At 34.4% G+C, this 27,008-nt stretch overlaps 1 protein-coding gene across 1 annotated transcript; it reads right to left on the reverse strand.

The window, feature by feature from the left end:
* Positions 1 to 1,431: 1,431 nt before the first annotated feature.
* On the reverse strand, positions 1,432 to 16,834 carry LOC112689274 (amyloid-beta-like protein). The gene is made up of 10 exons (XM_025562903.1): positions 16,650 to 16,834; positions 15,492 to 15,618; positions 6,996 to 7,211; positions 5,460 to 6,157; positions 4,949 to 5,139; positions 4,684 to 4,844; positions 3,689 to 3,996; positions 2,277 to 2,420; positions 2,070 to 2,183; positions 1,432 to 2,002 (listed from the first exon to the last, which is right to left on the reverse strand). Exons 1-9 carry the CDS (start codon positions 16,737 to 16,739, stop codon positions 2,070 to 2,072), a joined length of 2,049 nt encoding a protein of 682 aa, XP_025418688.1. The 5' UTR covers positions 16,740 to 16,834; the 3' UTR covers positions 1,432 to 2,002.
* Positions 16,835 to 27,008: the final 10,174 nt, after the last annotated feature.

Genomic DNA, 27,008 nt, shown 5'->3' on the forward strand with positions numbered 1-27,008 from the left:
TACAATACTTATACAATAATTTAAAACCGAACATAGCGTTAACTGTTAAATATTAGTTATACTATAAATTGGCCAGTGGTGGTTGCCCAGTTTATCCTAATAAATAGCCATAAACTTTTTTTTTTTTTAATTATTAATAAAATTGAAAAATTCTTTTCACTCGTTTCCAGAAATGTTCTTAAATTTATCAGAGTACTATTGATTAAATAAATTTGACGATTGATGGTTTTTAAGAGTCTTTAAGTAGTATAATAATATGTTCATTGGCACAACTTAAAACATCGGTGAAATCGTGAAAACCTTATCATACGATCAATTATTAATTGAATGTATAATACTGTTTGCATTTTAAATATACCAATAAAAGATTTATTACCTACTCCACGTTTTAAATTTCTACAAAAAATTAATATATAATTTTCTTAAGAATTAATGTTCCCCGTGTTCGTATGGGCATTATAGTGAATTGCAAAAATTTAAAAATTTTTCAATGCTATCCCTAACACAATTACAATAACACAATTTGGGTATTGGGTTTATGGATATATATTTTAGACATATGTTGGCGATGAGAATTGTAGATGTCCACAAGTTAGTAAACCACAACAACTTCCATTGCACTATCTTGAAAAATTCGCATGGATTAAAAGTTCTTCGGACTCCTCCGAGTTGTTAAATGAATACAAAATAAACAGACAATGCAACCAACAGTTTCTTTTAATGTATACAATTTTATTTTTATAAATAAATTAGTTATACATACATTTTAGGTAGGTAATGATAACATTTTGGAAAAAACACTTAGTAATTATTATTATTATAAGTTTTATCAGATTCAAAAACATACGTTTTGTTCCATTTTTATTCTTAACTTTACACAAAAATAATATTAATTATAATAGTATACTTCTAAATGCTTAAATAATATACCTACCTATATAATATAATATCTTACTTGGTATATTTTATATAATAGAGTGATGATGAAAAAAATTATAATTATAATAAAAATGAGAAATCTTAATTGCCCTAATAGTGTCTTTAACGATTAAAAATTAATCTTAATTAAGAACATGAAAAGAAAAACTAACTAAAATAATCATAAATGAATAACAAGCGAGACATACAATGTATTGGAAGCTGTATATAAATCATTATGTAACCATTATTTATAGTTTTATTTTGTTTTTTTACTGTAATTTGTATTTGATAACTTCTTGAATATTATTATTTTTTTTTTTTTTTACTGTTTTATTGTCATTGTTACAATAATTGTGTTTGTAAAAAAAAAAATTAATAATAATAATAATAATAATAATAAAATAGGTACTTAAAGAAAATGAAAATGTGTATACTATATTTATTTAAATGTTAGATTTTTTTTTTTTTATTACTGTATTGTATCATAATAATTATTATAATCCAAATATCTAACTATAAATATACCTAACTTAATAATGCTGATGGTACTATATAGTTAAAAAAAAAGCACTAGACAAAGGTCAAAAGATAATTACAATGTACACGTTTTGGGTATTATTTAAATTTTTCAAAATATTGTGTATATGGTGTCCAACGAGACTAATGAAAACAAGCATGTTTTGACTAGAACGGTGGGTCAGGAATTTTTGTTCTCAACTTTTTGTATAGTTGGTAAAGGATATGTTTTTTTTGTTTGTTTTGATGGAAGGAAAATAAAATGGCACTTTTGTCTAGAAATATATTATGGTCCTTACTACATATACGCATAAAATTACGTTAATTTTGTATTCAATCAGATCTATTTATGTATAACTATATGTATATATAAATATACATATATATATTCATTTATATATATATATATATATTTATATATATTAATATGTACTTATTAGTATCATGCACATCCATATTTATGTAAACTTTTATGTATATAGATAAATGGTTAAAAACGCTGCTGAGTGGTTAAAATCGTTTCCTTAAGTACGTATATCTCGCTATGTGGGCTATAAATTTTCCTCTGGAAAAAAAATACCTTAGTTAATTATTTTCATAGCATTTAGGGCAATGGTGTAGTGATTACTCACTTATTGATCTTTGACTTCGAAGTATTTGTATGTGGGATTCTCGTATCCGTTTATTTGCATGTTAGCCACGTGACGCTCCTCCTGGGATATTCCTTGATCGACTTCAATGAATCCCTGCGTATATATTAAAACGGAGAGTTAAATAAGAGATTCTGCAACTATAGTAACAAGAGTTTTAAAGAAGAGAGTACAGCGACGATAGCGTACCTGATTTTGTGGCAATCTGGCGTTTCTTCGGCGTATCACGGCCACTCCGATACAGATGGCGGCCATCAGCGACAGTCCAGCAAACGCCAATGTCAGATGGACATTTCTAGAATCTCGGTGAAAGTTCTTTCGGGTGAAGAATGTCTGTGAAGAAAAGAAAAATGGATTAGTTTGTTTAATTGATTACTCAGGTATGGACTTAAAAGATATTTCATATTTGTCACTATTTTTCTTATTATATTTTCTCCAATCCCACTGGTGTCAATAGTATCTAACATGATTGAGCGATGAACAACGATGACGAGTCCATGAACTGACAACGAAAACTGTCACCTTGACAACGTTGTATGAAATCAAGAAGGATATGGTGAGACTGTGTTTAAGGACCGAAGAAGATAAACGGACAAGTAGAGTGAAGTTTGTGTGGAAAATCGGAAGAGAAAATGTGTTGTAGATATGATTATCTATACATGTATATATATATATATATTATGAAATCACCCTCAAAGATCATATATATGTATATATATGGCTTGGATAAAGTTTTTTTCTTCTTCTTTAGTCACAATATACATTACCGACGTATAAGAAAAGGTATTAGTTATTTTTTTAAGTTTTATCAGAGAGTGAAACATTTACAACATTTTCGTGTTATTTCACGTAAGTATCAATAAAATAAAACTTAAGTTAATATAAAAATCTTGAATAGAAATTGATACTGATTTTATTTAATTCAAGTAAAAAAAAAAAAAATTAAAAGTGAGCTAAAAATAATAACTATAATATATACAAAGAATTTTTCAAAATTCCTTAAGAAGATTGTAATGCTTTTTTTTAAATATAATATGAAATAGTTCTGCTATACATATGTATTATATGAATGGATAATATATAAACATATAAATTCCTTGGACCTGGCAACTACACAGATCCTTAATACCTGAGTTGTAATGTTTATTTATTATGATGTTTTGTGATTTCCTTAATAATCATTGGAATGCAGATTTACATTTTAGAGTAGTCCGAGTAATTTGAGTTATCAAAGTGATATAATCAAGGTATCGTATGTACTTTTACATTATTTTTGTTATTGTTATTTATTAGAATAATACTGATTCTTTATTTACATTTTTCAAAAATACATATGCCCGAAAAGCGGAAAGGTGAAGCACAAATGATGTATGGTAAAAATAATAAGTTGTTGTCAACTTAAGCTAGTGTTCAAATTTAACGGGATTATTTTCCAAACTCCAGAACTAACACTAATCATATGCACTTGTGTTCTTATACAATTTTTTTTAAACAATAATTAGTCGTCAATAATGTCTAACGAATGTCAAAATCAAGCCTGATTACCGGTACAGTGAGTATGTTTATATATTATTAAATGCATATTGTGTTAATATAATTACCGGTTCTCCGTGACTCATGTCGTGCACCTGGGCGTGGGAAACTTTCGGTTCGGAATCGTGGTCGTGATGTTGCACGGCTGGGGCTTGTGCGGCGTTTTGGTCCGGTTTAATCACTGTGGATGATTGTTGCTGTTTGGGCTGAGGTTGCTGCTGCTGCTGCTGGGCCGAGTGTTGCTGTCGGGGCTCATTGTTTCCATTCGGGTCGAAATCGGCAGTCGTCTCTACTTGAAGCTTGGCCTCCTTCGATTCTACCAACTCGTGCTGTTGTTTGCGTTTCATCTCGGCAGGATATCTAGCACGCGATTTATCTGCAACGACACAAAACGAAAACGCGTCTTAGGATGAACGACAAAATAACTTAACATTTGGCATTGCGGAAACGTAACATGTATTATTAACGGTTTATAACCACAGTTTATAACTTATAACGATCACTTGGATTGATATTATTTGTATGTATGATACATATTTCTTAAATCGTGTTATATGTACATGAATCGATTTCATCCCAGGACATTGTTCATCGAAATTGTAATATATTCTTAATTGCTACTTAATAGGAAGAGGAAAATATAAGCGGTTAAGTATTTACTTTAAATTATGCATAATGTGTATATTAATTAACATGTATATTTAATTAAAATAATTCTGTAAAATTCAGCCTATAACTTAGTTATCGAGAGATATCCAAATCAAAAAAATTATAAAATAATGTATTTTAATGAATATTTTTCAACTTTGAGAGTATCAATGTATAGGTGTAGTTAATCAGTTTCATTATTACCGAAATAGATGACTGAATAAATGGAATGCGATCCAAATAGAATAATTATATCAACGGTAAAATTAATTGATGGGATTACTGATTGATTGTGCTAAAAATCATTGTTAAAGTTTTCATAGGAATTGTGCCACGGGAAATAATAATAATTATTATTCGTATCTTGTCATCGGTTGTATAAAACTTTATATAAAAGTTTTTGGCTAAAATGTACCTTCTTGAGTAGTCGAAAGTTCCTCCTTATATTTGTCCAGAATACTGGCTTCTGCGTCCCGAGTCATGGCCAATAACGATCCCGGAGTATCGTCTTTGCTGCGGAGGGCTTGGATATAGTCCGACATCAGTTGGGAGATTTTGCGTGACAACGTTGGGTATCTGCGAAGAAAAGAAATGCGATTTGAACGAAAAGCGATTTCGTTGTGATACATTTTACGAATAATTATTAGCATAATATATTCATTACAAGCACTCGTACATACCTGTAAAGCATCTGTAGCGATTGATTGACCATGTGATCGATGTCCACCAAATGTTCCAAAGTAACCGATTTTTCGCGTTCGGCCAATTCGATGCTGGACGCCAGCAAGTGTCGATAATGCGCTATTGTGTGATGACGGTCCTTGTGCAACGATCTAAGTAGTTTCTGAAGACATTTCTGCACTTTGTGTGTCTGAAAATTGAGAAAATAACAGTGTATATAGTTTATATATCCATAAGAGCTGAGAACGTTTTCACAAATATTTGCGAACGGTAGTGACATTGACGACAAACACGTTAAACACATGAAGCGTACACGCGGGAGAAGTTTCATTAGGAAATAGTCAAGTCGAACTCCACCAACAAGCGTTCGAGATCAAAATTTAGATAGCAGTAAAAGATACTACGTTTTACCGAACTAAAATGAGTTTCTAGTGTAAACAATTAGAGAAAAAATGTTAAATAAATGTTTATAATGTGTTCGTATAGCACGCGTAAATGATGTATACTCACATTAGGAGGATTTTCGTTGAGTGCGAAAACGTAGCAATTCATGGCTTCCTTCTTCCTGTGATTAATATGAGCGTTCACTCTCTGCTGGTGCATGGCAAACAGTTGATGTTTTTCCGCCGAGCCTTCTTCTTCCAAGGATTGTACGGTTTGCTGGAAACGAAGCGTCATGCGTTGTTTAAACTCTTCAGCCATGTGCGGGTCCTTGGAACGCATTTCCTGGTACCGTTCTTCCAAGTCAGACCAGTCCTTCATCACCTTGGTCACCTTCTCGCGGTGCAATTCCTCTAGCCGATTCAGAGCCTCTTTGTACAGTTTGTGCTCGTCTCTGGGATCGAAATGCGTGAAGTACGTGTCCGGGGTAGGTAAGTTTCTGACTGGACCGGAGGGTGTTGTGTGAGAGCTTTCGGTTGTAGTCGGTGGTGTGAATGTGGTCGACGTAGTGGTGGTAGTAGTCTCTTTCCTTGTGGTCGTCGGCACGGTCGAGGTGGTAGTGGTCGAACTCGATGTCGATGAAGTGCGAGATGGTGGCACGTCGTCATAGTTGTCGTAATCATCGTCATCATCTTCCTCGTCGTTTACGTCGTCATCATCATCTTCATCATCGTCATCATCATCGATGTCTTCTTCTACGTCAAATTGATCCGTCGAGAGAAGACTGTCCGCAGCAATTGGCGCGGTTTTCTTCAATTGGATTTTATCTATACAAAAACAGTCATGTTATTGTAGACGACGTTGTTTTCGAAAAAAATTTTTGGGTCAAATATTTATCGCCCGTTATTTTAAAAACAAATTGTATACATAAATTATGTCTTAGTAGTGTGCATAAGTTAGGAAATAAATAGGAACAGTATTTAAAAGTTAGTATAATTTCTTAAAAATTATCGTAAAATAACAATAGCAATGTAATTTAACTAAGTACTTTAAATTATACACTTAAACCATAAAACGTTCAAGTAGTTAAGTTGAAAAAAATGATGGTGTGCTATATATGTATACTTGTGTTTTTAAAATGAATCATGTTATACGCATTTTATGATACTTGTACAATCCATTAGAGAATACTTTAAGCAAATAATAGTTTTAATATGTTATAAAACATTAATTTGTTAATTTCAAATATTCACCACTAAGTGATTAAAAAAAAAAAAAATATATTTATGGTTAATAATGATTCCGTGTATAAAAAACTTTGTACTTTTCTCTTTCGAAAATTAACAAGAAAAGGATGATTATTTTAATTATTTTATTATTAAGTATGAAATTGAAAAATATTGATCTTTTTAAAAACGCTGCCCAGCATTATACCTATATATAAACAAGAACATAATCTATTTGCTTAATCATGGTATGACAGACAATGTAAATAATATCGGTTGTCACACTGCGAAGGCCGGTTTCAATCAAACTACGCAATAACCACGGGACTGCAATTATTACCATCGTAATATAACGTAATAATAGGTGCAAATATCCACGTATTACAACTGTGCGTGCTAATCATTTATAAATAATATCAAATGTATATTCTATGCTTACCTTTGTAGGGACAGCAGACGAATTCCACGCCGGAGAATAGGGATATGCCGCAGGGCAACAGCATGGCAAAGCTTCGCAGATTGTGGTCTCGGTCCTGGCAGGCTTGGGCAGCTGTCTGGTTCCAGCGATCAAATGGCCAGCATTTGCTTTGATTGTGCACATGATCAAATATACAGTTCTCGGGTACCAGTAGAGCGTCGCTCTGGAATTGTCCTTCTACAAGCGCACAAATGACATGAAACTTTCGTGATTGTCGTTTATTTACTTTTTCAGACTGTTTATAATCCCAAGAACAATGAAATCAGCAAACAAACAACCGATCAACTTTGTGCCCATATACACAACACATATACATAAACAGAACGAACTTTCAACGAACGCATAGGAAATTCGAAGGAATCAATTTACTACCAAGGTTGTTTGTTTGATGTCCGGTGAAATCTTTACACCCAAGGATACAAAATTACACTACCATTGGCTTCGCTCGGTTTACCAATCACGTTTTGAACAAAGTAACTGCGAGCAGTTCAATACGATTATAGCGTTTCAAGAGTGATAAATTAAAAACAAACAGTTGAAAAGTCGTATATTGGAATAATATATAAATATACATAGTTAAATCAAAATCTGAATTCATTAAAAACTGGAGTATTTACAAGCGATTAATATAAACGTGAGAGTTAGTTTGCATTTGAACGAACTATAGATTTTAATTACAAGTATTTCTACCGAATAATGATTTTTTTTTGTACTGCGCTGTTGAAAGCGAAATAAAAACTGTGAATAAGTAAAAGCGGTATCGGAATCAATGCAAAAAAAAAAGTAATTAATATTTACTTCATAATTGAAAAAAATAATTTTAAACAATCTTTGAAGGTGTAAATTTCATTTCAGTAATTAATTATTTAATCAATTAATTAAATTTCTTTTTTATTTAATAATTTATTAAACGTGGTGGTAGAATATTTTATTTACTTGTCAAAAGTGCATTTATTATAGTGTAAAAACACGGAATTCAATGAACGTATTTTTTACAAACATTATATTATATCTACCCACATCTCTGCTTCATCTGATGATTGTTCAGTATTCATCACTATTGACATTGTTCGTATCACAAGAATAATTCATAGACATTACATACATATTGAACAATGTCTTATACTCTGTACACATAGTAAGCGCTAGTATAAGCACGGATATTTTTGTAATTTTCTTAAATTTATTAGAAACACGATCGCATGTAATAATATAGTATATAGTATATTAACAAAAATCGACCGTGCATATCCTTCTTCTATTTTAAGTGATTTGAAACATAATGTAATTATTTATGTTTAATTTAATCGGAACAAATATAGTCGTGAAATGAGATAACTTGCGTAATCTATTGATGACCCAAGTATTGGAAACAATCGTGTGATAATTTATCGAACAAAGCCCGGAGCAAATAGTAATTACTCGATAATGCTTTTATGTGTATATAAAATATTCATGCAGGTACGAGATTTTTTAACAGTGATTGGTTTATTTATCTGACGCTAAGCACAAAACGGATTACGCGTGGGGAACAATTACGTTAAAAATTACAACAAATATGACTCGTTTAAAATGCACCCAAGAGCCTAAATAATACATCGCGATTACGATGCAACATCGAGAGCAAAAACAACCGTTAAAAAGGGCGAAGCCGAGGGAGATAGGTAATACGTGTTTATAAGCGTGATAAACTTATCACATATATATTACATATATTTATATATTTATCATACACGCAAATGTGATTTTGTTATTATTATCGTCACTTCTCGCCGACTTAGTCACAACGCGATATTGTAATACATAACGTTCGGGAGGATTATATTATACATTGTATCATTCGTCTTCCTTCTGATTTATCTTTGGTTATAACCCTTTATCGTAGAAATAGTTCCCCATCTCCTTAAAACATTGACGACCGAATGGACGAACAAACTCCAAAACAAATGACTTTACACTGAAGAAATCACAACGAGCTTGTAATAACATTATGACTGATAGCACGTTGTTCGGGCGGTTTGAATGGGTTCTACCGAGTATTATTATTTTTTTTTTTATTAAAAAACGTTTCGAAAAAATGTAAACGTTAAGCCAAAAAACTCTCTAAATAAATTATACGCATCGGTGGCGAGCGAGGCCGACGCGAGACTTGCTATTCTCAAAATGTAAACTGGGCGAAAGAAAATTTTTTCATGATTTGTAATCCGTCGATTTCAAAACGAATAGAGTTTCTCTCGTATTTCTTGTTTTTTCCCGAGTTTAGAATAAAATAAGCCCGTATAAATTGATAAAAAGAAATCATATTTCATGAGGTAAAAAATAAATAAAAATTTGTAGGATATAATAACGTAGTAAAAAAATATGTTTAAATACGATTTCGGAACTCCTCCATTTTGTGACGATAGAGTATGATAATTATTAAACTAACTAAAGGAAATACGATATTTTTTTACATTATTTCGAAACGAATAAATAAGTTTCCAAAAAAAAATCTCAAATGTTGGCAACAACGCTTTCCCCTTTTTACCATTGGGTGTATCAACTTTTGCACTCATCCCATATAAGACGAAACACTACGATCACCGTGTTCTACATGCGTCGTACGTCAAAAATTGTTTTCTTTTCTCATTACACGACACGTATTTTCACGACACTCGATATGAGTATTGACGTCTACACCGATAACATCTAACTATACGACGGGTACGAGGAAAAGACGGGTTAACTCTGTACGTCGCCCTCTCATCTAATCTCGTTCACCCGCTCGAGTACTGTTCGAATCGGCGCATCAATCATATTGTTGTATGCGCGTGCGGTAACAGTAGTATCTCGGAAGAACAGTATAGAAGTGGCGTTTCTGTCCCCGCTCGATAGTAAGATAATATTATGTGTCTTATAGCGCTACCGGATTAAATTGTTATTCACAGCCGTCGTTACCGAGCAGGGCGTTTATCTTGACGGCGACGACTGACAAACGTTGGATACGCCGTAAAGGATATCATTGGAGGACGAGTAAGCAGACCGCCGTGGCGAGAGCTTTTTTTTTTTATAGACACTACTTGTCTCCGACCCTTTCAATAATAGCGTGTAATATAATACACAATATAGCTATCACCTCGCCCACGCGTGATTGACGACGACAACGACTTGGCGCGTGAGTTTATAGGTTTTTTTTGTTCTTACATCGTTTACATGCACATGTATTGTTAATATGTACGCGGAAAATGTATGTATATGTTATGTAAGATAACGATGTATTATTCTGGTTCGATTAAACTGCGAACGAATATGTGTTTCGACTCGGCGGCGACTGACTTGGCACGCGGTATACGAAAGCAAAGACGCGAGCGATACGTGTCCGGGGGCTGTTGGTGAGGGGATCGTATGGACTGGAAGGAGGGGTGGATTGGAAGAGCATGCGCACAATGTATCGTCTCTGCGTGTGTATTTTTTAATTTTGAGAAAACAAAAAACACGAATGGAGCGAACATATATTAATATTATTTATATACGTTTTATATATGCATATAAATAAATTCAGAAGGAATATTTATATGTATGATAAAACAGCAGTGGGGGTTGATATGGTGAGCAGATTTATTTGGGATTCGCAAAAGCGTTGCAACCGTGGTAAATAATAACGGTTTGTCCGGGGGCGCGAGTTAAATCAAGCCAGCGAATGTGCACTCGCGCACGGTCGGAGGTCGAGAGAGCCGTTGTCGTAAATAAACTAATATATAATATTATAGCATTAGCATACACACATGTATAAATATACACGTCCGATTACACAGTTATATACGTACACACGTACTTCACAAATATGGCGTTACAGTCAACTGCAGGTGACGGAGATATTAGGTGTATGTGTCCGAACTTTATCAATTCCACAAAAGTATACTTGAATCTCTGTTCGACCTACTGGACCATTATTGTGGCAACGGTGTGGATATGAATATAAATCCAAAAATATTCAACGTGGCTATTTATTTAAAGATATTTAGTTGAAATAATTTAACTATATAATGTATGTTGTATTGAACTGTAGGTTGAATTTTTAGATATTTAGATAGTATATTGTGCAATAATTGTTTGAGACTTTGATTTATTTTTTCGATTAACAGCTCGGATGAGTTTATCAGTTTTCAGATGTTATGTGACAGTAAAATGCTACTTTTGACTTTAATTTCACATACTTGACAAAAAAATAATTTCCCGTCAGTTGTAAAAATATTTAATCCAAATTTCAAATTTTCATTTGAAAACATTCAAATGTATATAAATCCGAGTCCTGGTCATAAATAAGTTCAAACCAAACAATTATTTCCATAATTTTTATTTCTATTGTATAACTGACGAACACCAACAAAAGTTTGGTTAAAATACCGACTCTTCTGCGTACAAGCGGATCGCTGAGAGCATTATACGGTGTTGGATAGCGCGTAATTTTATTTGGGTAGAACTCGTTTATCGTTTGGATAATATAAATATTTTAGTGTAATAACTTATTGTAATCGTTATGGACGTTATAGTGGTTATTGGTTGTACAAAGCTTGAAGATTCTATAGTGCTGAGTACTGGGGACAAGCTGAACGCGAAAATTTATTGAAATCAGATTATGTAATGTTTGTGTCGAGTGTTGTTGTACATACGAAGAGTAAGGCGATTGACGAGCTTTTAAGCCTTGTGGATTATCCCCTCAACAGTCTATTGTTTTTTAATTATAATTTTAAAGGCGTTGTTGATATATATCTATATGAAAAGGTAAATCACAATTGTTTACATGCGCATAAAAATGAGTTAATAAATTCTCTGTTTAGCAATGATTATTCAACGGATATTTTGCAAACGCGTGTCCCTCAGATACTGTGGAGATTCAACTATGAATTTGTCATTTTCATGTCAGCGTTGTAGAGGATGAATATTGATTTTATTTACATTTTTTTCCATCGTTGTTTCTAGTGAGAAGTTTTAATATAGAGCATAAATTATTCCACGTCAAAAATATTATACACCTTGCGGTGGTATTGTTTAATTTCAAAACGTGCCCGGGCTCAATATATACACACTTAATTGCTAATAATATTGTTGAACCACACGCTTTTTCCCTCTGGGGCCTGCTGTTTGTCCTTAACGTTGTCACTAATTCAACTAAAGGAAATTAACTAATCGCATAATGGTGTTTTTTTTTTAGGTTTTAAGAAAAGGGGAAGAATTAGAATGTTATTAAAAATGTAACAAAAAAAAATAAATAATTTTACTTTATATTTTGCTTGGTATCTTTACACGGGTATTTGGTTTCATAGAAAAATAGTGTCAAAAACATTTTAACGAATTTAACCGTATTTATGTTACGATAAACTGTCACCATGCGTGATTTTAGCAAAAATATCATTTTCATAATCACTTTTTCTCTAAAATCGTTAGTCGATTTCAAACGACACTGCATTTGCCAAGCAATTATTGAAAAAATAAAATGTCACGATTGACTTTAACAGTATGCATAATTTTTGAATTCAACTAATATTAAAATTTTAATTATTATTCTCTTGTATCTTGAACTTACATCTAAATTTTTTATTTTTCAAAAAGCTGCTCAAGAGATAAATTATACGCTTTAAGTACGTTTTATGAAAATATTTTGCTTCGATAATTTAAGTTAAAAATAATATGGATAAAGACGTATTGCGAAATGAAATTATGATAGAAAGAGGAACTATTTGAAGAAATGAGATAAAAGGCAAAAACGGCGAAATACCTGAGCGGTTTGTATCACTTGAAGATGGTAATTCAATAATAATTACTTCAAATACAGAACAGACTGACCTATATTCGCTCAATCATGATCCAGTGTACAAATGTGTATACTAGTTATAATTAAATGATGGATTTAATATTTCAGATTGAACTGCTGCAGCGTTATTATATTTATAAACAAAAACGAGCAGTTAATATTAATTCTATTGTTTAATATAATCACTCAGTTGGATTTAATTATGTTTTACCGCAAAAGCGTTGAGGTCGTCGGTCTCGATCAGAAAGCATACTTCCCTTCCCGCGGTAATCTCGTTGACCACTATTATTATTATTATTATTATTATTATTATTATTATGACAATATTAATGATCTCGTTCGCTTTTCGTTGCAAATTTTATATGTTTATATAGATATATTATGTAATAGATGTCTATTGACTTTAAACGTGATGTGCATTTCGGAACGACGCAAAACATACCTACAGTCGGTCGACCCTTATAACAATATAATACAATGGGTCTTCCTAGTAGCGATATAATAATCTATACAATTGAAATAATAATATATTATCGACTTGTACAGAACGATACTATGTTATAGGTAGATGGGCAATACGACTCGACTGACGAGTCTCAACCAAGACCGTAGCGTGAGCAGACGACGCGTACTCAAGTGTGTTATTATTCTTCTTATTATTATTTAATATCCAGACAGCCGTGCACGGTTTAAAGGGTTAACTTCGCGGGATCGATTCGATGGTTGCTGCTCTACGGCCCCCGAGAGCATTCGAAAATCTATTCGGTCGCATGCACCTATGTATTGTTCATCCTGATGAGTGAGAGCTCATTAAAAAGTTTAAGGATGACTAGATCGACGGACGTTGCGGTATGGTACGTTGCAATTGTCAAGTTTGTAACGATATTATAACGTGAAACGCTGTACGCGTACAGACCGGATGAACCGCGGGCGATCGTGTAAGCCGGCGATTTGTTACTTTAGAGCATAGATTCTTAACGTTTTCTTAGTCATGGACCCCTTTAAAGCGTAAAATAAAATCACGGACCCCCTTGCAAAAAAAAAAATATATGTATAGGTAAATAAATATAATTTTTATTATACGGCAACAGTTCAACAGAAGTGATAGGTTTCAGTGTTAAATTGAACTGCTCGTTAGATTGTATTGTCATGTTATATTATTTTACAATTACGATAGATTTTTAAGGCATATAAGATTATTGTAATCTAAGTTTTATATTTAAAAACATTGTTGTCTTTCAAATGGCTTTCGAATGTTTTAACAATCATAATTATTTTAAAAATACTATCAAAACAAATTTATTTTGGCTTATTCAAAAAAACTCAGAGCCACCCCGTGGACCACCGAGTAGTCATCTACGGACCCCCAAAGGGTCCATGGACCTCGGGTTAAGAACTTATGCTTTAGAGTAAAAAACATTTATTATTAATTTATTATTAAGTATAAATTTACTCCATTCACAGTCGATTTCCAGCGAACGCATTACGTTCGTTTAGGGTCGCGGTTAGATTCTGCAGTTCTAGTCGGTTCGTACCAGTTTTTCGGTGGATTTCGTCTAAATTATATTTATTAAACTTTTTTTCGCGTAAATCGCTTAAACGACGTGCACAAATTGCTATGACCGAACTATCCGTACCATCGAAAATTTCTTGTGGAAAAATATAATCCGAAGAGATATACGTTGTTCTTGTTTCTTCGCTAGAACATATTTCATTGAAATAGTAGTACGTGTTACGTAAGTTTCGTCCAAAATGACGTTCATAATAAAATTCGTAATCGAAATCTATTTGTCGAGATAAATTAAAAACAAATAAAATACGTGCAAAGGGACTTAGAATGTCATTTTTGAAGTGTCGAACATTTTAAGTCATCTCGATTCGGCTATATATTAATATATATATATATATATATATGTGTGTGTGTGGATGTTTATTATAGTATTTTATTGTGTATATTATTATAATTATATTAGAACGGGCATCTCGAGTAATTGTATTTTTGACTTGAAAATCGTTCGAACTGTACCGAATCACAGTAAACGCAATAAAATATATGTGTATAATATATATATATATATAATATACATATTATACACAATACACAAAAATACAATGATAGAGATGAGAATGAGGGTCAATAATATTCTGACAGTTGAAATGACAAAAACAAAATCAATGGTTTTCGCTAATATAATAACGTGTTTCTCTTCTCTTTCATAGTATCCGTATTATTATTATACAATGTCTGTATACGAGCATTTAATTTTTTTTTTATTAATTATTATTTTTACATTTTTATTATTTTGATCTGTAATTTTCAGTTTACCGTGCTGAATGCCTGAGCGCCTTATAGGAAAGCCTTTGTAAAGGTACTCAGATGCAGCCAATCAGTAAGCCTTCAAAATACTCGGTGTAATTGTAAGTCAAGACAAGAAACGGTGGCGTGCGAGAGAGCTAATCAATCACGGGAATAAGAGACGAGAGCCGTATAAAAGACTGTGTAAATCGACGGGCTTGGGTGTCGACGGGCGTGGATGGAGAAGGTCTGTGCCAGGGGGAGATTTACAGACGAGCGAAATGATGGCCAAATAAAAACGGCAATAGCAGTTTAATCTCGTACCGGTCGAAGGGTTTGCGATAAATAAACCTTCGTAAACACTTACCAAGACATCTGTATGGTTTCACCCAGTCCGTGTGCTTACATTTGTTGTATCCCATTTTGCACCAGTTACCAATTTTTACGTAATGGCTGGACTCCACGATGTTAGTAATGTCGTTCTTTGGGTACACCTATAACACGATGAATGCGGTTTTAGACCTGTCGTTTTATTTTATTTTTTCCATTTCATTTAAACAATTGCAAACTGTACCTGTACTTTCTCAAAGCCTGGTGGTTTTTTTTTTTTTTTTTTTGTAACATTAACCGCGTTTTAATTTATCACACACCTCTACATACAGGTTTATTGTTATTGATTTAATTGAAAGTTTTTGTCCGTGCGTACCTCTCGTATCTTTTACCCCTATATATTTTCAACGAAACTATATATAAACGTATTTGATCGTATAGAACAATGAGTGATTTTTTATGGGATGGTAAAATATTTTACGTCTTTGAAATCTATTAATGGGGAGGAAATTTAATGCATATACAGTGTTTCATAGATAAATTATTTTCTAGAAGTTGTAAAAAAAAGTTAGAAATACTAGAACATCAACGAAAAATCAAATACATTCGTTGCAAAATAATCTATAAGCCGAAAAATTATTGTGATTAAGATTTCAAATGTTCTATTATACCTACATTATTTATTTCGATTATTTCGACACAGTCACATTATACTAAACTCATGATATCATTTTTTAAAGAATACCAGAAAATGGTTTATTTCGGTTGAATATATAATTTTTGATTTCAGCACTAGTATAATAATTATTCTAATGCACACTGTCTCTACTTTTTATACACACTCAATCTTTTTAATACAAAATAAATGAATCTGGAATTATATCACACACAGTATTCCATTCAAAATCGTTTTTCAATACAATTTATCACCGCATTCGAATTTAAACACACTCCTCGCCTCGTCTCTAGCTTTTCTCTCGTTCCGTTCTTACTCATGTATATTTCTTCGATATCTCTTGTACGTCATCCATCTTCCGTAACGGGTCAGGTTTTCCAAGCCCGTGCACAAAAATATCATCGATGATATGCACTGCGGTCGTCGTCGCGAACACACGATCATCATCATATTATGCCACTGTGTACATTAGGTATCTACACTAGGTATCTTACGAAAATATCTGTGCGATATGCTTATTTTTTTACAATAGTCCAAAATGTCCACTTTCTCCTTTAAACAGCCGACTTTGCGTTTCGTGTCGGACGTCCACCGACCGTTTTCCGACATGTACTGGCTGTAGTACGGTGTGTCCGATTTCGCATCACACAGCACTGCCACCTGAGGTTCGAAGTGCACTGGTGCAGGTCCATCAGCGCCAATACCCTGTGTATTACACGAAAAAACGTCATTAGTCTTACTGTACATGCATTTATAAGCTTAACGTACTATGTTATAAAGTTCCTTGGTACTCAAGTCGAGTGGGAAAAAGGGAAGATAATATTTCCAATATTTAATTAAACGTAAAATTCTTAACGCCGCACTACGTACGAGTATAAGGGCCTATTTTAATATTTATCCGATACGCTGTTGGATAGTTGGGTGCAGGATAAAAACGTGAGTACATATGGCCGGTGAAATACTCGTATGCTATATTTTGCGTATCATATATAAAATATTTGCGATATTTTCATTATTGTTTTCATTACATGGCAAAAAATCATTTAACATACACGTCATACCATACAATAGCTTAGCGTTAACCATTTTTTTTTTGATCTATTATAATTCAAAGAATAAATTAATAACATTGTTATGCTACACAAATGCGCATACTTAAACGTTCTAATACTTAGTTGTAAATTATTGAGACATCCATACAACGAAGTCCTAGGAAAAAAATCCGGCTACAACATCAGTTTTAATCGACAAATGTATACATTTGAGAGCACGTTAATTTTTTTTTTTTTTTTTTGTGTTTGCGAAATCCGCTTTATTTGAAACACGGCCACGGTATGCACACCAGTAGGACGACGTGTAGATGGTGGACATCGCAATGCACGTCTTCGCTTAAACATTCGATGCGCGAAGTACAAATACAATATGACATCAACTGGTTATAACGAGAGCTTAAATTGTCAACGGCATGTTCGCATAAAAAGCGAACGGCGACAATGCAAACACAGCGTGACGTCTTACGACACGTGTATGAGATATTATAACGAAACAGCAAACGACAAGCGAAAGAAGCGGGCACGGCGAGGATTATGGAAGGAAAGAATGAGAAATAAAAGGTGAAAACGACTCGCGTGGTGGTGACATTAATGGAAACGCGCTGTGAAATATTATATCGGAACGGCGGTGTTGGGGACGACAACAAGTATAAAATATGAGAGGACAGCGAAGGGTGGGTAACGATTTACCGTGTCGCGCAATTACATTTGCGATCGTTGCTCGAAACGAAGAGATTCGACGGTTATAATTATTGTCATCGGAACAGAGTCTATAACCTGCGCGGTGTTTACACTATATATTATATCAGCAGTTTTCAGGCGGTTTTTCGTACATGGAACTCTTCAAACTCTTAAAATGAGGCTCAAAAATTAGAAATGCCAATTATTTTAAACCACAAAAATTATTTGCTTTTTAATTTGTTTTTTTTGTAGTTTTTATACGTCGTTTAACAAAAAAATATTTCGTGATATACATATAATAAATAATTAATCAGATAATTATACGTCTAGGTTTTAACGTGAGCAATGATATATATATATATATATATATATATATATTTATTCATACCATGTTATACCCCGTTATTATTATTTTTTTTTTTGTTCGTAAGATCATGGTCTTAAAACAATACATGAAACAGATCAACAGAATATGTGCGCGTGACGCAATTTAACGTTAACACGTCGAAATCTAAATAATAAATATTATTTTAAAGTCTTATCGAAGCTTATTTGAAGCAAATTATTTCTTACGAACGAGGAAAAATAATATGAAGAAAATTGGCATTGTGCGACCGCATTTTTCCTTTTAGCTCTCGGTTTGACAAGTGTATATATAATAATGCACAGCGAGAGTTCACGCGACGGGTAGATTGGTGGTAGGTACGGGTAGAGAGGGAGGAAAACCATCGCTCAATAAACTTTTAACAATATAAAGTATTATATAACTGACAACCCGTGGCTGCAGGAAACCGATGAAATACCGAGGAATAAATCTATTGACTTCAGAGTGCCGTCCAAGGCTTTGAACCGAGATTAATTTTTCGAGTGTCAAGAAATATAGGCGTCGTTTTAAGCTGTTTGTTATATTTATTAAGTTTTTTTTTAGTGCGCACGATGTTTAAGGTTATAAACATAAATATTTATTTTTTATTGAATAGTGTTGTACGACAGGACAACAATGAGGGGATTTATAAAGCGCTCTAATTCGCAGTACATAATATATTATTATGTTGTTATTAGTATATCGGTAATTATTTCCGGCTCGGAGGCGTAAAACCAATTTGGGATTTATACGACCGACCGAAAGCGCTTTCAGGTCTAGTGGTGCTTTTTTGCATTGCAGTGTGGTCGTCTTTGCAGACGGTACACGCAGTGGCGTAGCCAGGATTTTTAAATGGGGGGGCTGACTACTTTTTTTGAATAAGTAAGGTAAGAGAGGATATGAGAATTCACCCTTAACCCCCCCCCCCCCCCCTACCATCTACCACCAAGTTTCTAAACGTAATTCAAGCATTTTAGTATAGTTTTAAAAATATTTATTAATATATAATTTATAATAATAATAATAATTTTGGTTTCAGTGTTCAGTCACTTGCTCCACTCTGACAGCTGCATTCTCTTAGGCGATTTTCTGGCAAATTCTGTTATTATTTTACTTTCATCGAATTGCTCTTTTTTATTTATATTAGCCATAGCTAACCCATTCAGTCTGTTTTCCGACATGGTGCTTCTTAAAAAATTTTTTAAGCGATTAAGTGCTGAAAACGTTCTTTCCGGAGTGAAAGAGGTAACTGGTAACGCGGTGAATAATTGTAAAAGTATTTTAATGTTAGGTCGAAGATTGGTGCGATGAGAGAGTGAATCAAGAGCAGAATTCGGTTTTGGAATAGTATTTTGACTCCATTGTTGCCTCCATATGAACAGGTCAGCTCTGATTGTAGATGAGGTATCATCATGGAGATCTTGGACATATATTTTAGCAGATTTTATAATATTTTCATCGTCATACATATTTAAATTGGCCGGAATAAGTCCTTCAAGTGGCATAACATCAATATGCCTTTGATTAAAACGAGCATTGATTCTATTAAATAGTCAAGATACATTATACATATAAACACGGTCCATGGGGAAGGCTATAGCCCCCATAGCCCCACCCCCCCTTTGGCTACACCACTGGGTACACGCCGGCGCTAGGTTGGGCTATTTTTTCACGGTTCGTATAGCCGTCTAAAACAACTGAAATTCTGTTTATTCGGTGGCATCGTTTTTACCAAGTGGCGCGCTTTTGAGGGTTCTTATAGACCGCGGGTCTGGAGTGGAGGCGGACGTTTTTCGCCGATATTTCAATAAAATGAAAAGAAATGATAAACACAAGACAATTCGTTTGAATCTCGGGTCAAATGCTGCGGTTGGTATAATTATACGTATGTATACGACACACTTTGAGACGGATATTAGAAGACATTGTTATTTAATGTTATCACATGTTCAATGTTATGTAAATATTGCACCATATTATTATATATTTTTATAGATACTATTACCGTCGATACTATACCGTTTTTATAATTGGTAATATTAATACCGTAGTATACCGACGAAAATATACGTTCAACGTGCCAACCGTGAAGTCTTTTAGGACGAACTATCGTCGTGAAACTTATAAATTATACTTATTGTTATTATTTTTTTCAATTCAAGGCTCGCCAAATACATTTATATATTTTCCTCAAGTGTACACATTCCGAACAATTGAATTTTATAATAACCACAAACGACTCCTGAAACGTACGTGATCGATATACTTAATATATAAACACATTAGTACGAATGCAGACGTGATGCTTTATAATAACTAGTTTATACTGCAGCAGCTCCGTGGGTTTTTGTGGTGAATATCATATTTGGTTAAACTGTATTGTTATTTTTAAATACACAATACTCATTTGGAATATTAATAATTAGAAACGTTTTAATTCAACTTCGGAATATTGAATATATTTACTTGCGGAGAAGGGGGAGGGGGAGGGCGTATATATATTTGTTTAGTTTCTAATATTTTTTATTTTGTGAATTCGTATTCCCAAATTATATCACTGTCAAATAGTATACTCGTACATACGTTAATTAACCTTCAGAAAAAAAAAATTAATATTTCAAAAAAGCAACGCTTTGTTCATTGTTTGGATATCGTATTTCAATGGACTACAAAATACACGTCATTATCATATAATATTATTATAAGTTATCGATATTAATTATAAAATATGGTAATTTTATTATATTTTTCTAAGTAGACGGAGTATTCGAGTTAAAATGTTTTGTAATCTATAACCATATTTTTTAACTCATATTAACGTTTGGTTAACGATTAATTTAGGATTCTAACCTCTATTGAGTTGAATAACTTTATATACGTACTTGATGATAGTTTTTTGGATAGGTTTTGAACAGGCATGTATTTATAGTGAAGTGAGGTGGATGGAAGGTTATTTGTCTACAAAACTGCTATTATAATTTGTAATGAAAAAAAATGCGCACTATCGTTGATCGGTACTATGGTTATGCGAATAACTAATAATAATTAGTAAGTAGACACTGCGAAATGTATAGCATAATATCTGGCGTTCGCTAACAATATATAATATAATTTGTAGAGTAAGCGCTATTTCTCGTAATGGTATAAAAGGTACGATCTGTAATTATAAAACTAAGACGCATAAAATGACTTATGCCTGTGGAAGTTACATTATATATATACGAGGAGTAACACGGATTGGAAACTTTAGCTGTTACAACGACGTCGCATTAACGGCTCGATACCGACCGGGTTGGTGTCGTTGGCGGGTGGGTGTGGTTATAATAGCCCATCCGTCCGAAACGCGTTTCTAACGACCTTAACCTTCTAGCTTATTTATTGTTTTCCCTATAAGAGTACACGGTTTTCTGTGACGGCAACGCTGTATGGAAACGACGTGTGCAAATGTATACCATCAGTTCGCAGTATTCCGCGAGAGAAATCTAGACTCCATGTACACATCTGAAGTAAATCAAATTAAAATATCAATAGTTCAAATATGGTGCATATACTCAAGATTGTATATAACTGTTTATAAGCAGACATGCGCATTCAATTTTTTTTCATAAAATCAAGTATTGAAATACTGTTATATAAAATAATAATAAAAAAAAAAACAAATTCATTGTTCACATTAATAACTATAGATAAATAAACATTATTTACATTATATATATTTTTTTTAACAAAATTACTTATTTTGTATTCATACGGCATAAGAATCGTATAAACAGATCAAAAAGCAAATCGTTGATAAATCATTTGTAACGAGTTACGGATTAAAATTGGGATTCGTGTATTTTTTTAGCATCTTAAGGGGTCTGCGAATAAAGCAGTTTGAGAACCGCTGATATGTACAAATGGATGACTGCAACGGAGGCAGCAGCGACGATTAATGTAATATTATTACCATTGTTGTCATTGCTGCAACTTTAGCAGACAGTTGTATTATTACTAAGGGAGATGCGGTTTTATTTCGTCCATGACGAAAACACCGTAAACGTTGTTCTTATCGCGTGTTGTTACACCGGGACAGATCTTCAATCACTCCAGTGCACCTCGGGCGCGGCATAATAATAATATTTGTTCGTCCGATAGTGTTGTATAAATTCGCGCACGTCCTCGTCCATCGACGAAACAGCGGACTGGGTAGGTTTTATTTATTATCAACGCGGTCATAGCCTTAAGTGTAACCGCGTTTTGGAAACGACCTCAAGAGCGAGAACTGAGAGGGGATGTGTTTTGATTTTACAGCTATATATGCTCGTTTGTTTTTAGTCTTTCCAAAGCACACAGTGGGCTGTTGCAGTACAATCGAACGGTAGATCGGAAAAGAATTGTTAACTTGTACTCGGAACGCATCGGCGTAATCTCAATAATCTCAACAATTATTGTCGACGGGCAGTTGCGATCAGTGGCACAGAAGTGAATTTTTATGGGTATGGCAAAGCAAAGTTTAATATAACTATTTATCTTCTATCTTAAAAGCGTATTAGTCACAATAACACGTTTTTAATATTCATAATAATATACGTTCAACGGTCATAATGGACATAAATAACATCGCCATGCTATAATAGATAGGTTTCACTCTTTTGGCTGTTCGCAAGTCGTCGAGAAATTACCCTTCGAGTAGCAACGCAAGACACTCCGAGAGCGGGGCGGGGGAGGTTTATTTCTCCAATGTCTTTATCGATTACCGATGGGTTCGTGCACAGTCGTTCGCGGACCGGAAAATATGAAAACGCTGTCTCGCGTCGAAGCGAATACAATATTTTACGGAACGAGACGGGGCCATCCGGTCTTCGAGTACCTACTGTCCGCGCACCCTCCGAAATAATGGATCGCAGAAGATACGCTAATAGTCTCGTCACGCCGCCATACTGTCGGTTAATCGGAAACGATATAAACCAAACGCGGTCGGCGGATAAGCCGGTGAGCTGGTACTGATGGGGTGCGGGAGCGGTACGTACGATACTAGTTCACCGTGCCCGACTACGGTCGTCGCTCGTGTTTCCGAGTCGTTAGACCAGTCCCTCGTCGCCGAAACGTTGTGCCTGCGAACGGTCGAAGGGCACGCGATCATGTTTACTATCCATCACGACTGCTGCGCGGCGCGCAGGATGGACTAAATAGTATATTTATAGTGCTGCGCTAGTCGTCACCGCCATCTTTTATTATCCGAGTCGGACGAACTGATGAAAAAAACATCACGGATTCGTAGTGCCATCGGTTTACGGGTACGGCAAGCCGGATTAAGCTTCTTACAGGCGACCGTGAGCAAATTTTCGGGAAGCGACTATTAAATATGCTAAGGTCTTGAAACGGGCAAGCGATCTGTGAAAATTTGGATCCGCCGGGAGATATGGTTCCCTTTAGGATTTACGAGCTTCACGCAGGTGGTTAGGTCGTTTTGCATGATAAATACCGAGTTGCAACGTTTAGTGGCTATAGTTTACGGTAATAACACAGCAGTTTAGGTAAAAATATTGTTCCCTGGGCTGCTGTGCTCCATTAGTCGAAATAGTTATATCACGTACATGTGACCGGTCGATGCAGAAGACGGCTCGTAAAATGTTTCACGGTGGGCGCGAAGGAATTTTAAATTGCACCGTTTCGTCCAGGGTGCGCATTGCTTTATAGGCTCTAATTAGTAAATATTATACGTTTTGAATCTTCGGTATATTGTACCAGTTTCAGGTGCATTTGGGAAATTTTGCGCTCGAACGGATTCACGTCTTAAAAAATCGTTAGAATCGTGTGTTGTTCCCGTAATGCAATTATTGTCGTAATGAAATCATCAATAATCGTCGCGTGGAGTTATGAGAACATTAGTTTCGCATCGCTCAGTTTTATTATCTCTCCGATAAACCGTATTAAACCGCATTACGCATTTGTACAGGACGAGGACGCGATGTCTTCGTGTTTATCCGTGTACATCCATATTGTGATGTAGGTATACATTGTTGTTGTCGTACACTTCTCGCAGCAGTTGCTCGTTCGTTTAATTAATGATTTTGTTAATGTGTGATTTATATTTAAATGTAAATATCTTAAGCTTTGGAGCTTTGATGCTTTGTTCCGGCGTCGATGTTACAGTCGAATATATAATATAATATCCTTGAACGATTTATAAATCAAACGTTAATTCTATCGTGACCCGCAGTCAAACGCCACTCAGACTTAGGATCTGCCAGTAACCTATAATATAATATTTATATGACTGCACGGCGGTATTGTAATCACACATAAATGTCGACGTAATATAATATAAATATACGGACAAATCAATCGTGAGGGTTCAAACACAATGCATAATATATGTTCTAAATTACACGATATTCGGTACTATAAAGATAAAGGTTTCATGTTCCCGAGTATACCTATGAATATATATAAAAGTTCAATTTGGAATAGCACCATATCCATTTTTACGATAAGTAAATAAATACAAATTATAAATTAGTAAATTCACTAATCGGATATTATGACGTAAATGCAGATTGTACGTTTTATTTAATCAATAAAAAAAAAAAAAAAATAATAGCAAAACTATTATCTCGAGTAATGAAATTGTATCGTAGAAGAATAATATTATATCAATGTACAGATTCCGAGATGTCATTTCGATCCATTCGTGTACCCGGTGCACGAATTGGATCAGATAATTTCGGATCCGATTACCAATCGGAAGTATGAGCACGACCGCGAGCAAACGCCATTAGAACGACTGCAGTGCGGCGGATCCGTCGTCAATTAGAGCAGAAATAGATATTTCGGTAGCTGGTCTCGACGTCATTGGCCCGTTCAGGGGAGGATTTTTCACGCGCGCCCTGAACACTACCCCCTCGTCAATCCACTGCGTTTGCACGGGGCCTCGTTAAATACGCGCGCGTGCGCTCTAATGACGAAACGCGCCATTATACTAATATTATGGTCCGCTGTTTAATCTATTCCCGATCTAAGCGACCCGACCTAAATTGCGCGATCGTTCGGCACTATTATTATTATTACACCGTATTATACATAATTATGCTTCCCCTCTCTTCCTTCCCGTCACGAACAAGGTGTTTTATTTACGTTAAAACTGACGACGACGACGACCATGTGTTCGGAAAAATTGTCATCATTAGGTTTGAAGTGGAAGAAATCGCCATACGTATTTCACAATATTATACGGTACAAACGTTGAACTACGACATTCATCCGTGTTCGGAGATCCTCGTCCAAGCGTGGTGTTTTAGTATGCATAGCCTCTCTACCCTTTCTCAAAGCGTGTATTTAAATATGTAATCAAAACGTTCAAATTTTAAAAACCTTGGCCACGCATTTGCTCGGACGAGAAAAAAAACTGATGCACGCCAGTTATTTTATGAAAATTATGACGCCGAAAAGCTATACAGATGCATGGACAAACACTACCCTTGTGTACGGTTCGTGGTACGAAATTGAATTACAATCCATTTTTATATGTAAGTAAACGTGATTAACGATAACGAGTAAATAATAAAACCGAGGAATCCAAAAATACAAACGCGTTTCCTGCAACAGGTGTGTATACAGTGTATGGGGTACGTGTTAACACGGGCTACATATATTATAATAGTATTATGGTCATATTACAATGTACGTATAGAGGGTATACATCATGTACATCGCAGTAGGTATTGTTGTCGGGATAAAAAAAAAGAAAAGACACACATGTATCGTAACTTAAGGTCAATAAAAATTCGCCCATCTGCCGCATCCGCGAGATCGTTTAAATTTCACTCGGTACCAGCGACGGTGCTTTTATCGTGCGTCCAAGGAGAACACTCCGGACAGGAATCGTTATCGTCTAAAATTGAATTTCAAGTAGGTACAGTATAGTGTACTATTTGGTTGTGTACGAAAGAGCTGCTTTACCTCCTCTTCCGTAACACTGCTGCTGATACTCATCAGTGCTGTACTTAACATGTATATTTTATTTACCAAAGGGGGAAAAACAGTAAAATTAAAAAAGGGGAAAGACAGACAGAGAGAGAGAGAGAGAGAGAGAGAGAGAGAGAGAGAGAGAGAGAGAGAGAGAGAGAGAGAGAGAGATATAAAGGCTTTCATAAGATGCACGTGCGCACATCCGTTTTCCTTTATAATATGTACTTACGACAGTGTTTAACGATCCGAAACAGTTTATATACACATATTCATGCGTACTCTACTGTGTACATACGAATGTCAACGTTTAAATTCACTCTGTAAATCGTGTGGTTTACCCTCTCCCTCCCCCTGATGGCGTATTTTCGCTTTAAATTATAAAGGTTTGCGCAGTTTTAATCGGCCCAACGAATTATGTACACATACATATAAATATATATATATAAAAATGTACGTATATGATGTAGTAGATAGCAGCTTTATGACGGTGTGTATACGATAAACACATGTATGTATGTACGGCGGTTGAGTGGTGCGAAACGCGGGTAAATTAAAAACGTTAATTTCGCGTAAATAATTCATCAGAGTTATACATAATAGTTTGTTGACGTTTAACCGTGTTAAAGTAGTGTCATAAAAATTGAATTATTAACAAACGATCGGCCGTGCTTACACAAGCAAAATACGTTCATATCACGTATAGCATTATAATTTAATATTATGTAAACAGCGTTTAAGATAATATTACAAGGGATCCCTTGAACAACACATTAAGTAATTAATCGGCAGTTATTATAACGGGTCGTGAACATTTAAAGGTTAACTGAA

Source organism: Sipha flava, unplaced genomic scaffold, assembly GCF_003268045.1.
Source record: "Sipha flava isolate LNK unplaced genomic scaffold, YSA_version1 43_pilon_pilon, whole genome shotgun sequence".
Classification (NCBI taxonomy): domain Eukaryota; kingdom Metazoa; phylum Arthropoda; class Insecta; order Hemiptera; family Aphididae; genus Sipha; species Sipha flava.

Excerpts from the sequence above, each read along its gene's own strand:
- LOC112689274 (XM_025562903.1), bottom strand. The coding sequence starts at position 16,739 with ATGTCGGAAAACGGTCGGTGGACGTCCGACACGAAACGCAAAGTCGGC. Across the intron at positions 7,212-15,491 it reads GAAACCATACAGATGTCTTG|AAGGACAATTCCAGAGCGAC; the intron begins GTAAGTGTTTAC and ends GTGCGCTTGTAG. Across the intron at positions 5,140-5,459 it reads TCAACGAAAATCCTCCTAAT|ACACACAAAGTGCAGAAATG; the intron begins GTGAGTATACAT and ends CTCAATTTTCAG.